This window comes from Alligator sinensis, unplaced genomic scaffold, assembly GCF_000455745.1.
Source record: "Alligator sinensis unplaced genomic scaffold, ASM45574v1 scaffold1159_1, whole genome shotgun sequence".
Lineage (NCBI taxonomy): Eukaryota > Metazoa > Chordata > Crocodylia > Alligatoridae > Alligator > Alligator sinensis.
The window spans coordinates 350,287-370,697 of NW_005842942.1; the positions used below are offsets into that span (position 1 = coordinate 350,287).

Sequence of the window (20,411 nt, forward strand, 5' to 3'; positions counted from 1 at the left end):
GAGTAGTAAATGTCTTGTGTAGATACACTCCCTGTGTTCTAGCACTCCCCACTGGTGTGGGCATGCACACACAAACAATTCTATGGATAAAATAAATTTAAATATAGGCTGCATGCCAGTGACTGATATAGCAGGTACGGGGGGTGAGAATTTTATATTTAGAACTGATATGCAGAGCAGTATGTAGTCACAAAATTATCTTTCCCATCTGAAGAGATCCCAGTAAATAATGATTTAATAAATTAACATTAAACTTCATGGCTGGATAAAGCAATGTACCATTTCTATTTCACTTATGTTCATTTGATATATAATAATTCTTGTAATGGCAGGCTAATGCTGGACTTTACCTTAGCCAGTTCTTTTACTTTTCATGTGCTTGCATATTGCAAAATTATGTTCTTGTATCCTTCCTACAATTGATATATGGGATTTCCCTCCCCAGAACTGAAGCTTGAAACATTCATTCTCAGTATGAAGATGTTGCTGACTTTGTCTCTCGTCCTGGTTGCAACTTGCAGTTCGGTAGCTCAGAAGCCTGGTAATTCAGCATCTCTTTGTATACTATAGTTTATGAAACAAGATTGTTTAAATGCTTAGTCTCCCATTAAATACTGATGAGAAGCTGAGGTGTCTGGAATTGGCGTTTATGCAAATAAGCAGCAACTTAGTTTGGACAATAGCAACAAGCACTATATACTTCTGTGATGGGCTCTTAAAAAAGTCTAAGATGTAGGATCTGATTTAGAAGTAGATTGTCCATGTCTCACAATGGACAATCACATATGCCTGTGCCTGTAAGTTAACTGTTTTTAAAGGTAAAAGTTTGAAATGGGACTTAGTGGTGCAGAGTGTAAAACAGAAGTTTCCCACCTTGCCAACCTTATTCACAGCTTTAAGATAAATATTATCCTTTAAGTGTGCGGCAGCCAATTCTCTACTCTTTGGCACATAGCAAAGTCATATCTAAGTCATAGCTTTCTCACAGACGTGTGCATGCACGTACATATACACATACATGCACATGTGCACTAGGGCTGTGTGAAGCTTCAGTCACTGATTCAATTCGGTGGAGATTCGGTCCAATTCGGTGGCTGGATCTCCAACTCTGAATCGAATCAGGAGACCTTTTAATCTCTCCAAATCAAATCGGAACCCTCCAAATTGAGTCGGAGAGATTTGGAAAGATTCAACGATTCAGACATAGCTTTAAATGTTTTTTCTACATACCTCAAGGTACCAGGCAGCTCATGAATGCTAAAATGGTGGGGTGGATGCAGTGTCCTACAGGAGCATGGGGGAGTCCCCAGCATGCTTGGCAGCAGACCCACAAGTGGACCAGAAGCACTTCCAGTCCACTTTTGGGTCCGCAAGTTAGTGCACAGGGTGGGCCCCCCACCTCCCCTGGCTTGGCAGCTGGTGCCTCCTGGGTCTGGGGGGGGCACCTAAGTTTCCCCCCCGCCCCCATGGCTGATTGCTGAGCTGGGGTGGGTCCAGCAGGACCCCTCAGTGCGCTCGGTGGCAGACCTGGAAATGCACCAGAAGTACTTCTGGTCTACTTCTGGGTTTGCCACCAAGCACACAGGGGGCCCTTGGCGCTCCTGTGGGATGCTCCAGCCGCTGTACCATTGCAGCATTCATGAGCCACGCCTGGTATGTAGAAAAAACATTTAAAGCAGTGTCTATGGCCGAATCGCTGATTCTCCGAATCAGCACTGAGTCTTCAGATTCAGATTCAGCTGATTTGAATCAGAACAGTGATCTGAATCAACAAATTGAATCACCGTCCCCAATTCGAGCTGAATCCGAATTGAATACAGCCCATTTCGCACACCCCTAATATGCACTCATATGCACACATACACAGCCATGGAACCTACATTCTTTTTGTGTAACATTTGCCCTATCTATACAGTTGGCCCTGTAAAAGTTCACAGAAAACCCATGCCTCTTGTATGTTTCCTGGACCATCACAGCTGTAACAAGTATCAGTGTTCTTCAGTGATTTATGGTGGAACAGCTTTTTTTGAGAAAGATTTTACTGTATCTTCTAGAGATGGTGTGATTCTGGATTGGTTTTCATTGTACCTTAGAACTGTATACAAGAGGAAATTTGCTGACAGAGTTATACCAATATAATTACATTGCCATAGCTGTGTTACTGTAACTTCCCTGAAGGGGGCATACATGGAATAAGAGTAGTTGCTGGTCTGCAGCACTTGGGTATATTCTGAATAGGTAGGGAATAAAATCTTGGAGGATTCTTAACTTTGAGGTTATGATGCTCAATAATTTTTTCTTGGATTGGACTAATATACTGCCAAACATGAAGTTAAGGGATTTTCAGTGAACAGGAATAAGAAATTCTCATTAAAATTGTTGAGATGATGCAGTACTAGTTTTCTAGACAGTATAATCTGTCTCCCAAAGCAGAGGAAAAGAGCCCAAATGCTTCAAGTATAACTAGAGAAAATATGTGAAAAAAGTTTAGGATTTAAAGGGATCTCTTGTATTGGAGTCAATAAATGACGTGTGCTCCATTCCTTAAAGCATAAGGACACTTTACATGCTTTAAAGGAAATGCAGTGTGTGAGTCTGGGAAATGCCAGATGCTGCAATTCCCCTGGAAGTAAATGAGAGTTGTAGAGCCCCCTCCCCCAACCCCCCTCTTTTCATGATAAGAAGCTGTGATATTCAAACATACTCCAAAATATAGGGTACTTTGGTTGTCATTATAAAAGTGTTATATTTTGGCTTTTGGTCACACTTACTCGGAAAAAAAAATAGATAAGTACCGCTTTATTGTGTTGTGTTTATTAAGATCCTATGGAGGAGGAAAAGGTCACAGGATAACATTCGTCTCTCTCTACTTTTGCAGCCCCAGAGTCTGCAGATATTGTCTTTTTGGTTGACAGCTCCGACAGCCTGGAAGACTCTTCATTCGGCTCCTTAAAAGATTTTATTGCAGAAACAATTGATAATCTGCCAGTAGGACCTAACCAATACCATATTGCACTTGCCCAGTACAGTGATGATTTGCATAGGGAGTTTCAGCTAGATACTTATAATGCAAAGAACTTGATGCTAAACCATGTCAAGAAGAACTTTGTATTTAGGGGTGGGTCAGTCAGAACTGGCAATGCTCTCCAAAAGGTTCATGAGATATATTTTAAAAGACCAGCTAGTGCAACAGGAAGAAATCAGATTTTGGTGGTTGTGACTTCAGCATCCTCAGATGATGATGTGGAAGAGCCTGCCAAAATCTTGCAGAGTAGTGGAGTAAAGATCATAGCTGTAGGGACAAAAGAAGCTCCTTATGATGAACTAGCTTTGATGGCTACACCCCTGTTCTATTACAAAATTCCTAAGATAGAGGAACTTCCTGTCTTTTCTCAACATATACCCCAAATAATTGAAGGTATTAATTTGGATGTCAATAGTGCAATGCAAACAACTATGTTTGAAGTAACTGACCTGCGTGAAGAAAAACAGCTAGAAGGTAAGAAATGCAACCATGTGAAAAGTGGATAAGTTTTACAATGTTATAAATAATACAGATGTAAATGTTAGAGCATAGGGGACTTTTATCATCGTTGATACCCTCTGTGTGTTCTGAAAATGAGAAATGAGCCTGGCATATCTGACCTGGGCTCGCAATTAGATTTGCATGGCACACTGACAGTCTGAAAAATCAGTGCTTATCTGCTTGGGCAACTGGATGGTTCTTCACGAACCCTTCAAAATGAAAGATTGCAAGTATTCGTGAAGCTTTTCATAAGTTTAAAAAAAGAGAGAATTTAAGTTCCTTTGTGCCCAAATTCACTTAGAAACGTGAAAACCTCAATTCATTTCTACATGTACCTGAAGGGCAGTTACAGAGATGGAAATGGGCTTTTCTCCATGGCTCTAGGGAACAGGACTAGAAGCAATTGACTCAAGCTTGAGCATGGGAAATTTAGCTTGGAGTTTAGGAGGATCTTTCTCACTACAAGGGTAGTCTAACATTGGCACAGGTTACCATGAAAAATTGTGGAATCTCCATCCTTGGAACTTTTCAAGAATAGGTTAGACGGACACTTGGGTAGGATGATTTAGTCAAGGATAATCTTGTCTTGAGCAGGGGATTGGACAACATGGCCTTGTAGAGTCCCTTCCAGCCCTACTTTCCTATGATCCTATAAGGCAGAGTTAATGCAAAATACTATATCAGTATGATACTATAGTATCTGCAGGATCAAACACTGTCTTGTATACAAACACTTTAAAATAGCCAGGGTTGTGAAAGGTAGGAGACTTTCTGTTCTTCAGTCCATAAAATGTCAACTGTTTTCCAGAACTGACATTGATTTTTTTCTCTATTGATAGAGGTTGTGTATGTAGTTGCTTAATGCAGCCCCTTTTTACATTAGATCAGTGGTGCTCAACCTTTGGACCTTGCAGGCCAGATGAGTTGTGTGGGGCCACTGTACGGGCTGGATCCCAGGGGCAGTACCTAGATTGGCCCTGGGCTACCCAGTCTCACACTGCTGGCTGCATGCCACCTCAGGCTCTGTATACCTGATCTCGTATGTAGCACCATGGTATCTGGCCTGTGGGGCTTTCCACAGGTCTGGAAATTGGGCAGTGGCAATCAAGGTTGCCCTGCTTCTCTGTTGCCAAGCTTTTGAAACTGGGGATCTTGGTGGGCCAGATGACATAGCTCTGTGGGCCGGATTTGCTTGTAGACTGGGGGTTGAAAGCTGTTGCACTAGATAGGTATTCCATTAACACATCAGCCAGATCATTTTAGTTCTTTCTGTCTTGGGTTGGGGTCCCCTGTGGTGGCCGTGATGCTCCTGGTGGCTCCATGACCCTGCCAGCTCTGCCCCGAGGGCACCCTCTTGTCTCACCTGCCATGTCTTGTTGGCAAAATAAATTGCTGAACCCCACCAGAACTCACCGGTCCTGAGCTTTGCCAGACCTCTCTTCAGTACTGTGTTGCATGGGGCACGTTGAACCTTATGGGCAAATTGTGTGGCTCCTATACCTCCCCTACACCATTCCCCAGGCCTCACAGGTGTTACATAGATATTATTTTCTCTGTTTGGCCTTCAGCCTTTTCAGCATTCACCTCTTTAATCTGGCTAGGCCTTGTAGCCTAGGCCCACTGTGTCAGACCGGGCTTTGAGGGACTAGCTCCAATCAGTTTCTTCTAGTAACTGTGCTCCTGGCCTGCCTGCTGGGCTCCTAGCCCTCTGGCCTCTTGAGTAGCTGTGCTCCTCTGGGCACTAATGAGACCTCCATATCTCCCCTTACAGCCTCATCCCAAACTTCCAGTACAAATAATAACACAAACATAAGCTCCTGGGCTGTAACAGAATAATAGCAATGAAGACCGCGCTCGGCCCCTTTAAGAAGGCAAACTTCCATCCCTAGGACAGTGCGTCTCCAGGCCCTGGGTACCTTGTGGACTCCTGGAGCCTTGCTGCTCTTGTAGGTAGTAAAGCAAGCAACCTAACTGCTCTGGATAGCTCTCTTGGGTATGGGCTCCTTCCCCTGGCAGTCTCCAGAGACAGTGGGCCCTGCCAGCCTCAGCTTGTATGTCCCCAGGGCCTTGCCGCCTTCTGGTCAGCTGACTGCCTGCAGGTGCCAAATAAATACCTCATTAGCCTGTGGTTCAAGCAACCTGCAGCTGTGGAGCCCTGCCTGGCCTGCAGAGTTCCCTGGCTAGCCTGCTTCTGCTTTTAAAGGAGCAGGCACATCTTAGTGTCCTGCTACATGCTCATAGGTCTAGAAATTCCCCAGCGTTTTTGGTAGACTTTGTTTTGTCATGTTGGAATTTCCCTGGAATTTCTGTTTCTTGGGAAGAAGAATAATCCAAAACCACACAACTGAGACTCGTAAAACATGAACTGTGCTTCCAGCTCTGCTGCAACCTCTAAGGTTGCTCTTCAGCCTTAATGACCTCTGCCTTAGCTTTCCCACTTGTAAAATGGGGATGATAAAAGCTAATTGTGGGGCAGTGTTAAGGTAGCAAATAAACTGGGTCCACTCAGGGTCAGACTGATGTCCACATTTTGGATCAGGAAGGAATTTTACTTCATGGTTAGATTGATGGGGACTGTGGGGCTTTTTGCCTTCCTCTGTAGTGGGGCATGGAGGGCATTGCCCAATTCCTTAGATCCCTCAAGTGCATTTTAGCAATACTTGCAGCAGCAGGACACTGACAGCCCTCATGCTTTTGCTTTACCTGTGGCTGGATAGGGTTTTTTGTTCTTTTTTGGGCAATATGTCTTGTAGCTATGAGACAGGGTTGATTGTGTAGTTTTAGGAATTAGATAAGCACTTATATGGAATGGTTTAGATCAGGATGATATTGCCTTGAGCAGGAGGTTAGATTAGATGACCTCCCGCGATCTGTTCCAGCCTTACTTCTCTATGATTTATTCAGCCAAAACCATATAGACAAGAATATTTTGTGATTTCCTTTCCCCTACTTCCCTTTTCTCCTTGCTTATTCTCACTCTGCCCTTTCTTTTAAGAGTATGCATTACATTTCCACAGTAAAGCTTTATTCAGCCAGCACCCTCTGCACATACACGCAGTGAGAGTTGTATGTGGTTCAATGGGCCTTTCACAGATCCTTTTTACTCACTGTACTCTTTATTGGTGTTGATCCTATTGGAAGTTAAGGGTATTCAGAATATAGTAAGCGGGCCTTTAGTTTGACTCCACTAGCTCTCCCTGTTCCTTACTCTTCCTTTCCCAAGGTTTATTAAGGTTTCTTTTAAATTGGAATGTGGAGACTCCTAACATTTCTCACTGACTTTACACCAGTACATTCAGTCTGAAACATCTAAAACTATCTTTCTTATCAAAACTCATCTGAGAACTGTGTGAACCCAATACAGGTACTCCTTACTTAAAGTCACCCCAGTTAGCATTGTTACATTATTATGTCGCTGATCTATTAGAGAACATAGTCGTTTAAAGTTGCGCAATGCTCGGTTATAATGTTGTTTGGTTGCTGCCTGCTAGTAGTAATTACTGTGACATAATTGGATTAATTTAACATTGCTTCACTTAAAGTCACATTTTTCAAGAACATAACTATGATGTTAAGCAAGGAGTAGCTGTACTCGGTGGATTAAGTTAACTGAAGAACAATGGTATGGCTTGTTAACTCTGTTTTAGCCAGTTAAGATTTAGTTGGGCTTTTCAAAGCAGTGAAGCCTTTAGATCGGAGGTAGGCAAACTGCAACATGGCTGCTAGAGTGTGGTACTCAAACACATTTTGCTTGGCACACGCATCTAGGGGCAGACAATGGGAAAGCAGCCGAGGCTGCACTGTCACAACAAGGATCAGGCCCCTTGTGACTCTCCTGCCATCTGCCCTAGCATGCCAACATCTTGCAAGTTGACCCCTGATTTGGATACATTTTTCTTATTTGAGACATTATGTGGGGTATACCCTGCTCAGTAAAGAATTAAGGAAATGTTACTTAGGAGTTACAAAGGAAATCTGAGGCCAGATACTGAAGAACACTGAGCCTTACAACTCTTGTTAATCACTAGGAGTTGCAGGTTCTGGGCACCATAGAATCTAGGTAGGACCTCCCTTAGCAACATTTCATGACGCAAAATTGAATTTCTTTTTTGAAAGAAAATTATTTGATGACATGGAAAGAATCATTTTTCAGTTTGAGATAGGCAAGAGTTTTTTCTGAGAGATCTCTTCTATTGGACTGGCTGCAACTGTGATCAGGTATTTTCTATTTCCAGGTAAACTTCTCTTTGTTATAGTTGTTGTCCAAATAGTTTGGTCATAATGACTAAAGATAACATAAAAGCATTTCTTTCTCCATTTTTGCAGCTCGTGAACCTGCAGATATTGTCCTTTTGATTGCTAGTTCCAGTGAACTGGGAAATGACTCATTCCCTTACATTAAAGATTTTATTAGCAAAATGATATATGGTCTACCAATGGGGCCAAACCAGTACCACATTGCACTTGCCCAATACAGCAATGATGTGCACAGTGAGTTTCAACTGGACACCTATGAAGCAAAAATCTTAATGTTGAATCACATCAAAGAGAAGTTTGCATTTAGGGTTGGGCCCTTGAAGACTGGCAGTGCTCTTCGATGGGTTCATGAGACCTATTTCAAAGAAAAGACAACAGACAGAGATCAAATCTTGCTGGTCATGTCTTCAACACCCTCTGTCGATGAAGTAGACAAGCCTGCCCAGATCTTGCAACGTGATGGAGTAAAAGTCATAGCTGTGGGGATAGAAAAAGCTGCTATTGATGAACTAAGTTTGATAGCTACGCAGCCATACTCTTACTATTTTTCCAATGCATGGAAGCTTCCTATGTTTTCTCAAAACGTGTCCAAGATTATTGACACAATCCAAACAGATATAACTGATGCTGATGAGGAACAATTAGAAGGTAAGAAGTTCAACAAAGAAAAATCATTGTACTTATTGGAAACCATTAGACTCTGTTTTTAACATTTTGAATACATCTTGCATATTTTGAAATGGGGATATGCATATATGACATTGTTACACATTTAGAATTTCATTCTATGGTGTCATTCTGAAAACTGAGGTCAGTTTTCTTAGCCTATATGCATGATTCTTCCTGAGCACTCAGAACTAAGGAGAGAATGTTGAAAGAGGAGAGAGGAAATGTTCTTGCAGACTAGGTAATTTCCAAAAGATAAGAGTAATAGTTTCATTTTATATAATACATTATCATTACAAGTTATTGTGTGTGTTTGTGAAAGTCCATTAATGCTAAACAGGGAACAGTATATTTAAATAAATACTAGAAGTCCAAATTGCTTGTTGTGAAAAACTATCCTATATTATTTATCATAATTTTCCCATTCTAAATAATGTCTTGCAATCAGAATAGGGCAAAAAGACAGATATTCTTTTTATAGGTGTGTGAAAGTGTACAAAGTGTTGGGTTCTTTAGTCCATTTGGGTATACAGTCAACTGCTTCCCTGAATACAACTTGAAATTTCTCTTTATTATTTTATTGAAATGTATTTTGCCCTTATGGTCATGTGAGCTCTACTATTACGTAGTGCACAGGCAACAATAATTTCAGGCAGAGGGCTGCTTACCCAGTTTTGGCAAGCTGTCGAGGGCTGCATTGGTAGCCCCACCCCTTGTCAGATGCCCCAGCCCTGGTTGCCATCTTGTGACTGGATGTCCTGCCCCCTAACCTTTGCCACCAGAAGTCTCTCCCCTTGCCTCCAGAAGTACTTCTTTTAGCAAGGGGCTTTGCCATCTTGGAACCAGAAAAATACCAAATTATATTATAAAAACCAAATGTCTACAGCATTCATTAGTTTGATTTCCAAAAAATATTTTTGTCCTGATTTACATGTTTTTGCATAGTATACATAGAGATGATTGTGCAATAGTTTAAAATGAAGTCTTACTCTTGTATATTGTTGGGGGTGGGTATCGGTTTGTGGGGGGCTGTGGGTGTGTGGGTATGTGAGGTGAGGGAGCATGTGGGTGGGTGTGTGTGGCTATGTGGGGTGTGGGTGAGCATGGGGTTTGTGGGGGATTGGATACCTGGGGTGCTTGAGGCAATGTGGGGGTTTGTGTGTACGGCAGCAAGAGGGGGGTTGGGTGCATGTGTATGATGGGGTTTGTGTGGGACTCAGCCTATGAACACACACACACGCTGTTCCTGCCTGCATACACACACACCCACACACATTGTCCCTGACTACACACACACACACATCTGTTACTGGTGTGGCCCTGTGCTTCTGGTCTGGTGATGCAGCCAGCAGACACATGGTGCTGGAGTAGGGCGGAGCCAGGAAGCAAGGAAATGGCGGGGGGAGGGTCTGGGCTGTTCAGTCCTGCTGAGTCTCCCCCTGGGTCCTACTGCCCCTGCCACTGTCAGCTTTGACAGGCTGCCAGGGCAGATAAATATACATTTTCTAAGTTTTTTAGGGGCTCCGTGGACTGGATAGAATGGCCTGGTGGGCTGGATTTGGCCCACGGGCTGGATTTTGCCCACCCCTGACATAACATGTCAGCAAAACCATGTATAACCCTTTTAGCAGTACATAAACTTCCCTTTGGTCTTCTGAATTTTAAGCATCAGTCCATTTTCTTGTATGCTTTGGTAAAGATGTTGGCGATTTGCCTGAAGGCGTGCCTCCAAGTGAGCCCATAATACAGCATCATCAGCATACTGGAGCTCGATGATGGAGGTTGCGGTGGTCTTTGTTTTGGCTTGGAGTCATGTGAAATTAAACAGTTTACCATCCATTCAGTAGTTTAGGTCCACTCCAACTGGAAAGTTGGTGGTGGTCAGATGTAGCATTGTGGTAAGGAGTATCAAGAAGAGTGTTGGAGTGATGACATAGCCTTGCTTAACCCCCACCCTAACCTCAAAGGGATATGTGATAGATCTGTTATTGAGAATCACCTTTCACATACCATTAGGCAGGCAAAGAATGGTGACAAATTTTGGTGGGCATCAGTACTTCAGAAGGATCCTCAAGAGTACTTCTTGGTTGACAGTCAAAGGCTTTTGTGAGGTCAAAGAAGGTTGTGTAGAGAGGTTTGTGTTGTTCCCACAGCTGGCTAGCAGTGAAGATCATGTCAGTTGTGCCTCTTGATGCCCTAAATCTTCACTGAGATTCTGGGAGCAGCTCTTTAGCAAGTGGGAGGAGAGGGTTCAGGGGAGTTCTTGCAATGATCTTTTCTGTGGTGGACAGCAAGGCAATCCCTCTGTAATTTCCACAGTTAGACTTGTGTCCTTTCTTGAAGACTGCCATGATCATGGCGTCCCTGAAATCATCTGGGGTGTTCAGATTCACAGTGAGACTCTGGAGAACACTGAGTATTTCCTGTACTTTGGAAGCCATTCCTTACAGAAGGCTGACATTTGATGAAGAAATCCAGCATCACTTCAAAAATGCAAATGCAGCCTTCAAATGCCTGATGAAATGGGTGTTCAAAGACCATGATATCAGAACCAAAACCAAGCTCATGGTTTATTAAGAAGTCGTGATCTCCACCTTACTGTATGGAGCTGAGACATGGACAACATACAGGAGATGTCTCAAGCCACTGGAGATGTACCATCAATGCTTCCTGCAGACAATCCTTTGAATACAGTGAGAAGACAGATGCACCAATGCTAGCATCCTCTTGCAAGCTGTAACACAGTCCTACCCCAGGGGTGTCTGTGAATCTCCTGGAGCTCCCCTCAGGCCTTGTTTCCTTTTAAGTTATTTGGGAAATCTCCCCTTCAACTCACCTGCCACACCTTGATGTGATTATGTCTCTAGAAAAAAGGAGGATGCCCCAGGGCTCCCCAAGCAAGATCTCACACTGACCCCAGGTATCACTACTCATCACCATAAGGGCTAATCATATGGTCTCCTCATCTCCCCCTTTAGCCAAGCCCAAGCTTTGCAGATGTTACCGATCACTTCTTAGCTCAGGTCTGCATTCTTTGCCCCTCCTGGGGTCAGGCCTGTCTCTTTCCACCTACACTCAGGCACTTCACCCATCTTGGCTATTCCTAGGCACGGCCCTGGATCCATGATCCTGTTTCTACCTCTCAGAGGCACTGGGCCCTGGCCCTATCTCTGCCCATCTCTGGGATGTAGGTTCCTGCCATTCTCAGTCCTCAGCTATGGCCTTCCTTAGCCTTTGACCCCTCTCCCTGGTCAATGACCCTATTCCTAGGCCAGTTGAGCCCTCCTGTGGGCTCTCTGGCCCTACTTTTTCTCACCCCTCCTGAGCTACAGGTCCCTGTTCCTGATTCTCACTCCTTCTGGGCTATGGCTGTGGCCTTGCTCCTTGGCTTTGACCCCTATCCAATGGGCCCTGGTCCCACTCCTGGAACAGTTGAGACTGCCCCCACCCCTAAAATTTCAATCCTAAACCACCAGTCTTGTCACCTCAGCTAAGGTGTTAATCAAGAGCCTTGATTAACCCTGCTGCCTAGGAGCTCTTCCCTCATGGCTCTCAGGGCTAGACTGCCTTCTCAGTTCAAGCCCTGGGTTTATATCCTGCTAGGCAAGACCCTTTAGGTCATTTGACTCCTGCCACACCTGCCACCTAATTGGCCCCTGCCACATCTCATGCAGCCTGCCTTCTCTTAAAGTAGCAGGAGCACCAAGCCTCTTGCTATACAAACACCACAAGCATCGAGGTAATGATCATCTGACATCAATTTCACTGGGCTGGCCACATCATCTGGATGTCAAACTCCAGATTCCCAAAGCAAGTTCTATTCTCCCAGCTCAGTCAAGGCATATGTTCAAGAGGATGGCAGAGAAACACTTCAAGGACATTCTCAAGGCCAACTTGAAAAATTCAACATTGACATCAACTCATGGGAGACCATGCCCAGGACTGCCCCAAACAGAGGAAGAGTCAGCTGCAAGGATCTCAGTACTTTGAAAACCTATGATAACAACAGGAGATGGAAAAGAGGGAGAGCCACCCACCTTGCATGGAAATATGTGCCTGAGTTGCAACAGAGTTTGTTGATACTGGATAGGCCTTGTCAGCCATCTTTGGACTCACAGATACAGATAAGACAATCATGGAAGATAACCATCCTTGACTGGGAGGGATTGCTGCTGCTGCTGATATAAACTTCCCAGGGCTTTTCTGTAGATTGCATGTTCCATGTAAGTACTCTTTTGGGAAACTGTTTTGCACTGACTCCTATACCACAACTGAACTATCCATGGAATTTCAGTTTGTTGGGAAGGCTAATGATGTGGCAGAAAAATTTAACAATGGGGAATCAGGAGATTTACTTTTAGCTCTACAGCTTATTTTTTGAAAGAGATGACATTAGACTATTACTCTATTCTTGCACCCTTAATAATACCTCTAACAAATCTGTGGCGTATCGCATAGCCCTGAAAAGAGGATTATATTTTTACAATGTGTGTCAAATGAGGTACCAAGATGTTATTGGTCTAACTGTTTGTTTTTCTTTCTCATGAAGCTAACTCCATTTATTTATTCATTTCCTAGATCAATTTTTATACACACCATACAAAAACCTTTAGTAGAAAGTTTTCACCATCATTACCAAAAACACAATGTCCACTTTATTTGATATTTTCATGATCGATTTTAATTTACTGTGTCTTATTTAGTTTATTCTTTGTAAGGCATCCACATTGCTGCAAATCCACTTAGGACAAAATAGGGTGGGGTTTTTTTTTAAACAGCACCATCTTCCTCAATTTTTTTTAAACCTGAATAGTAAATTCAGTATCATAATGGACATGGAACAGAGAATAATATTGCTTTTTTTTTTTTTTCTCTCTCTCTCTCTCTCTCTCTCTTTTCCCCACTGCAGTCTGTAACTTGGATTTGCTTGCTGATATTGTGTTCATAGTAGATGAAGGTGTTAAAAAAACAGACTTTGATACTACTAAAAAATTCCTGAAAGACGTAATATCCTTTCTTGATGTAAAGAAGGAATGCATAAGAATTGGTTTGGTGACTTTTAGCACTAAGCCAGAAGTGATATCTTTTCTGAACACAGAAACAAACAAAGCTGATATTCTGCAGAAAATAGAGGGCCTTTCTCCCAAGCCAGGGAAAGCTCATACAGGTGCTGCCATCAATGCTGCAAGCAAAAGTGTCTTCATTGAGAGTGCTGGAAGCAGAAAATCTGAAGGGGTAGAGCAAATAGCCGTTCTGATCACCCACAGACCCTCACAAGATAACGTGAGTGATTTAGCAGCAGAGCTTAGGAGAAGTGGGGTGACTGTTTTCTCCATTGGTATTAGAGATGCTAGTGTCCTCCAGTTGAAAGAGATAGCATCACATCCTCGACAGCAGTATGTTACGTATCTAAAGGAATTTTCTAACCTGCTGAATCAAAATGAAACTTTTTACAAGAAACTCTTGAATCAAATAAAGAATAGGCTCTATAGCGAGTTGGAACGAAGAGAATCTCTCAAAACAGGTAAAGCTTTTCAAGTACTGTAATATTTCTCTTCTTTTTTCCCCTGATCTAAATTTCATTTTGGTCCTTTTTATTACAACTGGTCATCAGAGCAATACAGCTTTTAAGTTGAATATGGATTCACTGTTAATTTTTATTATGCTTGGTGCCTTTCAGTATTATTTATTGAGATGCTACAAGTTGTGTGCCCCTTATCTTTTTCGCATCTGCTAGTATTTATCTCTTACGCCCTCATAGAATCTTACTGAATTGTGACACTGTGAATTGGATCATATCAGCAAATACTAATAAAGGGTCATTGAAATGGTATTTAAATTTATTTCTTTTAGCAAGATCATGCGCTGGGGAGGGGAAGGGTGTCGCAATAAATATTTTTGTATAACTATGTGAATGGCCAGTGATTATACTGAATATATTTGGAGGGCAATGCCATTAAATAAATCATTTAAAAGTAGGAGACTCCAAGGCCAAATCATCATTTTATTGACATAGGGCTGCAAATAAGTATGGGCATGCTTAACTTGCAATTTTGTAAGTGTATCATATCCATACCTTGGCTAAGATGAAGGTCTGCATAGTAGAAAATGTTTTAATCAAGTGTGGTTTTAGATCTAAATTCTACTCCCGTAAAGTAGAACTTAGCTTGCCTCAAAAACCATCATCCTGTAATGACCTTCCTCCTGGCAGACCCCAGGATCTGTACAAAGCTCAGATGATTTCAGTGGGATCCTCTTTGATGGCTACACTGGAACCCTGCTGGTGGGAACATGATGAATCAGATACTCGTGGGGCATGTCTACACGAGCTATTAATTTGGAGCATGCTTACTGCACAGTAAAAATACTGTATAGTAAGCCTACCAGGGGAGCCATGTCTACACGTTCTCCCTCTTGGGAGCAGATTTCCTCCTGCCCTGCTCTACCCCGCTGCAGCAGGGCTAGCCTGGGTTCTGGTGGGAAGAACAAGGAGAGCTCTGCTGGCTGCAGTGGCAGCTGTCTACTGGCCCTGTACACACCAGGGGGGATCCTAATGTGAATGGGACCAGGAGACAGCTGCTAATGCAGACACACATGAGGATAAGTCTAGGGGGACTTCCCCACACAGCCCAGGACTGTCCAGGAATTGTCCCATTCTGGGCCAGGTCTGAGCCAGCCTTAGGCTGGTGGGGGAACTCTACTTGGGCAGGCAGCTCCCAGCCCCAGCTCCACAATTGGAGTGGGGGCTGGGACATTGTTCCCTGCCTCTGGCAGCTCCATGCTCCTGGCAGCTGCTCTGATTGTGGAGCCCGGCTGGGACAATTTTATCCTGGCCCTGCAGCTAGTAGTTCCTAGCTCTGGCTTTATGATCAGAGTTGGGGCTGGGAGATTGCTGCCTGACCCTGACAGCTCCCTGCTGCCAGGATGGGCTCCGATCATGGATCCTAGCTAGGACAATGATCAGAGCCTGCCCCAGGAGCTGCCAAGGGAGAGGATTGTTCTCCTGTCCCCTGCTGCCCTGGCTGACAATTTGGGAGCAATTTGCTCCCTGTCAGTTATCTAACCATGTGCTATTGCATAGTACCTACTGTGTGGTAAAAGGTAGTAGAAAACCACACAGTAGATTAGTCTACTGGGCAGTAGCTCCTGCTCACAGGGCATATCAACACATGCATTTACACCGGCTTAAATGTACTGCACAGTAAGTTACTATGCAGTATGTGGGAATAGGCTGGTGTCTACACGCGCAGGTGTTCAAGCTCATTAATGCTGTATGTGGACTGACTTGGGACTACGTCTCACGCAGCCAGAGCTAAAGTCAGTCCATATACACAGTATTACTGCACAGTAAGGTGTTTACATGTGCATTACTGCACAGTGACTAATTGGGCATAAATTTGATACCTGGTACACTCAATTAGGCATAGGTTGCCATATTTACTGTGCAGTATGGGCATGCATGTGTAGACACATGCCCGTACTGTGCAGTAATTTTAGTTACTGGGCAGTAAATGTGCATGTGTAGATGCACCCACTGTTCCCCAGTGATACTTTATTGAGCAGTAGGTTAGTCAACTGTGCAGTAAAGCATCTCGCGTAGACACATCAATGGTTGCTCTACCAGCTAGCCCAACCTTCCTTTTCCCCAGTTCTCACCAAGTAGAGAATTACATCATCACAGTCTCTGGCAGAGTTTAGCCCTGGTGGAATACCATCTGAGTTTATGCCACGGTAAACCTAGGGTTGAAATTTTCAGATCATCTAGAACATTTAAATTTTCTTTTTAAAACCACTGGAGTATCTGTGTCTAAATCCACTAGACTGCTTAGAAAAATGTCATTTTACATCTGCCTGAAAACCTCCATGAGCTTATCTAAATGTCTTGTTTGAGTTAAGCTAGTATCTCCCTGTGCAAAGCAATCCTAATGTAACATAGTTTCCCTTTCCATGTAGGATGTGTGGATACAGAAGAAGCTGATATCTATTTCCTCATTGATGGTTCATCAAGTATTACATATCCTGACTTTGTGGATATGCAAACTTTTTTGACAGGAGTGATTAACTTGTTTAACATCGGACCAGATAACGTCCGATTTGGAGTTGTTCAGTACTCACACTTGGTTGACCTGGAATTTGAGCTTGGTAAATACAACACAGCAGGTGATTTAGTGAAGGTCATTGAAAACATCAGGCAAATAGGTGGAAATACCAACACAGGAGCAGCTCTAAGTTACATGCGACCACTCTTTGCAAAGGCAAGGAGCCAACGTGCTAGAAGAGTGCCTTGTCACCTCATTGTTCTAACAGATGGACAATCACATGACAGCGTGAAGGAACCTGCTGATATATTGAGGAAAGACCAGGTTATTGTTTATGCCATTGGAGTGAAAGATGCTAATGAAACACAGCTCCATGAGATTGCAGGGGCAAAGAACAGGGCATATTTTGTACACAATTTTGACTCATTGAAAGTTATAAAAAGTGAAGTTGTTCGAGAAATCTGCTCTGAAGAAGGTAAGGCAAACTTTGAGAACTAAAATTCATAAATTGCCCAATCATATCTGCTGAAGCAGTTAATAGTACCCCCAGTTTGAATCTGTGGGAGCGAAATATTTGGAGAGCTAATTACTATTTAGTAACTTGACTTTACTGCACATTACAGCCAATTTTCCTAAACAAATGTTTGAGATAATATTTTAGCATGCAGACTTATGAATGTGTACTAAGTAAGAGCTAAAGATTCAGAAAGTGTTTTGTTTGGGGGGGTTTAACTTATTCTTATACCTTATATTTATCTTATGTTTATTTTCTTTCTGTTAAACTGTCACTGCTGCCTCAGTTATTTTCTTTTCAGTGTATAATTTCTGAATTGCATTTTAACTTTTTTTTCTATAGCTTGCAAAGATATGAAAGCTGACATCATATTTTTGGTGGACAGTTCTGGGAGCATTGGAGATGAAAACTATGTGAAAATGAAAAGATTTATGAAAGAACTGGTGAACCGATCTGACATCAGCACACAGCAAGTGCAGATTGGGGTTGTCCAGTTCAGTGATGTTCCCAGGGAAGAGTTCCAGCTCAACCAATACTCTACCAAGCGCGATATTGTTAGCGCTATTGGCAGAATGTCTCTCATAAATCAGAACACACAAACTGGAAAGGCACTGAAGTTTGTGGCTGAGTATTTTCAGTCTCCCAAAGGAGCACGTCCCAATGTTAAAAAAATTCTTATCCTGATCACAGATGGGAAAGCACAAGATACAGTAAAGGAACCAGCAACAGCCCTACGACAGGAAGGCATTATTATTTACTCAGTTGGAGTTTTTAAAGCAAATAGAACTCAGCTAGAAGAGATTGCTGGGAAGCCTGAGTTGGTTTTTTATGTTGAAAACTTTGATATTCTAAAGGAGATAGAAAACGAGATCATCTTTGGCATATGCAGTCCTTATGAAAGTAAGTCCTGTAGTTCCCATAACTCATACCCATCTGTGCATGTGTGTGTAAGTGGGAATTCTGCTCAGACTTGAGAGTCAGCTATTGTAATAAAGTAAGTGTTATGATTACAGGGATAGCTGCACCTCTGTCCATTTTGTGATTTCTATGAATTGCTGACCTGAGGCTCCTGTGTCTTGTTCTTCTATTCATCTTTGGATGGAATTCCAAATTTCCCTTGCTTTTCATTGTTCTTACCTTGCAGGCCTGAATGCATTTGCACACCTGGGACACTTCCTTGTGAAAGTCTGTGACCAAAGAGCCTTTTAAAACAAAAGTATTGCTTATTTCACAGGCGGGACAAAGCATAAGAGGAAACAGTCTTTAAAACACTAAACAGTTCATGTACTATATTGCATAAATTATTATTGCCCCCCTGATCATAACCTAAGCAGGCACAGTCAGGGTTCTGGAGTAACAGCTGGGTTCTCTTGAACAACAACCCATGTCTCTTGTGAAGGGATCAGTTTTAATCCTTCCAGTGTTCTTTGTTCTTCTGTGGACTGAGACCTTGGCTCCTCTGAGTCAAACCAGTTTTATGGTTTGGTTGGAGACAGCCCATAAAAACTATAAAATAGTTCTATCAGTTGCCCTATAATAATTATTACACACTTGCTTTGAGGTATGTCTTAAACCATGCAGTTTTTCTAGACGTGGGTTTTTTTTTTTAAATTTAAACCAATATAGTTAAACAGAAAATAACCCTTGTGCCAGTCTGGCATACACTATTTATTAGGGCTGTACAAAGTTTTGGGTGCTGATTTGATTCGGAGGAGATTCGGCCCGATTCGGTGGCCAAATCTCTGAATCCGAATTGAATCAGGAGACAAATAAAAAGATCTAAATCCATTCAAAGTTCTCCAAATCATTTTGGAAAAGATTCAGAGAGCTTTGGAGAAATTCAGAGATTCAGGCAGTCTCCGCTCGCTGTGGCAGGGAGCTGGACCCATACTCTGTGCAAGTAAGTGGGGGGGGACGGCAAGAGGAGGGGGGATGTGACTGGGGGGACCCCCAATAGGCCCCAACCCCTGCCTTCTTCTTCAGACTCTGAGTGCCCCCGAACCCCCACTGAGTCTCCCAGCCCCATCAATGGCTGCCTCACCAGGCCCCAGCATCCTGGCTATTTAAAAAAAAAAATAAATACAAGCCCTGGGTTTACTGGATGCTGCAGCAGCCATTGGGGCTTCTGGGGGTTTGTAGCAGAGCTCCCCACACAGCATGGGGCAGTGGGGTCATCAGAGATCACCACCCCCCCTTTACTGGCAGGAGCTGGTGAGTGCAGGGCTTTTTTTTTTAAAAAGAGCTAGGATGCTGGGGCCAGGTGGGATAGCCATTGACAGGGCTAAAGGGAGAGCGGGCAGGGGATGGGGCCTTTTTGATTTGGAGATTCAGCCAATTTGGCGGCAGTCGAATCTCCAAATCAGATTCGGCCAAATCAATTTGGGACAGTGATTCAAATCACCAAATCGAACCACTGTCCCCCAAACTGGCTGAATTCAAAGCAAATACTAGCCACTCTGCACAGGTCTACTATTCATGCTTTATACTTTCAAAGTGGTATAAAGGGTACCTTGGCATAGCTGAGATTCAGGATGCAATGACTGAATTCTGACTTAGTTTACAGGACTGCAGAGAAGTTTCAGAGAAGTTTCATTAATTTAAATGAGGGCAGATTGGGCCCAGGGTCTCTGTTTATTGGTTCCTGAAGCCTAAGGGACTCCACAAAATTATAAACATTTTCTTTCTTAATAGGAATTTAATATAATGAGTAAAATGATAATTGCAAGTGGTATGTGGGTAAATAAAGAAGTATGATCGCTATTAATGTATTTCAAAACACATTAGCACTGGTGAACACTTTTTTTAGTGACACTACTGTGCAGTAGCTTAATAATATTACACAGTATCATATTAGCACTGTCTGTGCTATGATGCGCTACTGTGCATTACGTGTCTCATGTAGATGCGGCCCCTATGACAAAATACATAGTTCCATGATAACTTTTTAAATTTAATAGAACAGCTGAGAATGGGTTATTTTGTACCAAATGAGAAGTGTAATTTTTTTTATGAGAAATGTTCTGTCCAGAGAAAAGGGACAATATTTTTATTGACTGCCCAAGCACTCAACCTAACTTGACTAATCCAGTCTATGGAATATTTAGTTCATATTGAACAGGATCAGAAGTTAAACACAGCTCTTTGCACAGTCAGGCCCTTAATGGCAACATGATACCCATCTGTGCAAACCTTCCCCTTTCTGAGGTTTTTATTTAAACATTGCAGATTTTGCTAATTTAATAGAACCTGTAAGATAGAGTTGATGGGACATCCAGCTGGATCAAATACAAACATAAACATCACAATTTACAAGAAGTAAATTTAGATATATGAAGTTATTTTCCCTTTAACTTTGCCTGGCTCAAGCTTAGCCTGGGTCTTCCCATGAGTATAATTGTGTTGATCCTCT

At 42.7% G+C, this 20,411-nt stretch overlaps 1 protein-coding gene across 1 annotated transcript in view; it reads left to right on the plus strand.

The window, feature by feature from the left end:
- The first annotated feature begins 426 nt into the window (after window positions 1–426).
- LOC102376655 (collagen alpha-6(VI) chain-like) overlaps window positions 427–20,411 on the plus strand; it is a 101,572-nt gene continuing 81,587 nt past the window's right edge. The window contains exons 1-6 of the mRNA XM_006036285.3: window positions 427–541; window positions 2,879–3,499; window positions 7,853–8,431; window positions 13,359–13,973; window positions 16,403–16,963; window positions 17,345–17,902. Of these exons, the coding sequence (XP_006036347.2) occupies window positions 427–541; window positions 2,879–3,499; window positions 7,853–8,431; window positions 13,359–13,973; window positions 16,403–16,963; window positions 17,345–17,902 (3,049 nt within the window). The remainder of the gene's footprint in view (window positions 542–2,878; window positions 3,500–7,852; window positions 8,432–13,358; window positions 13,974–16,402; window positions 16,964–17,344; window positions 17,903–20,411) is intronic.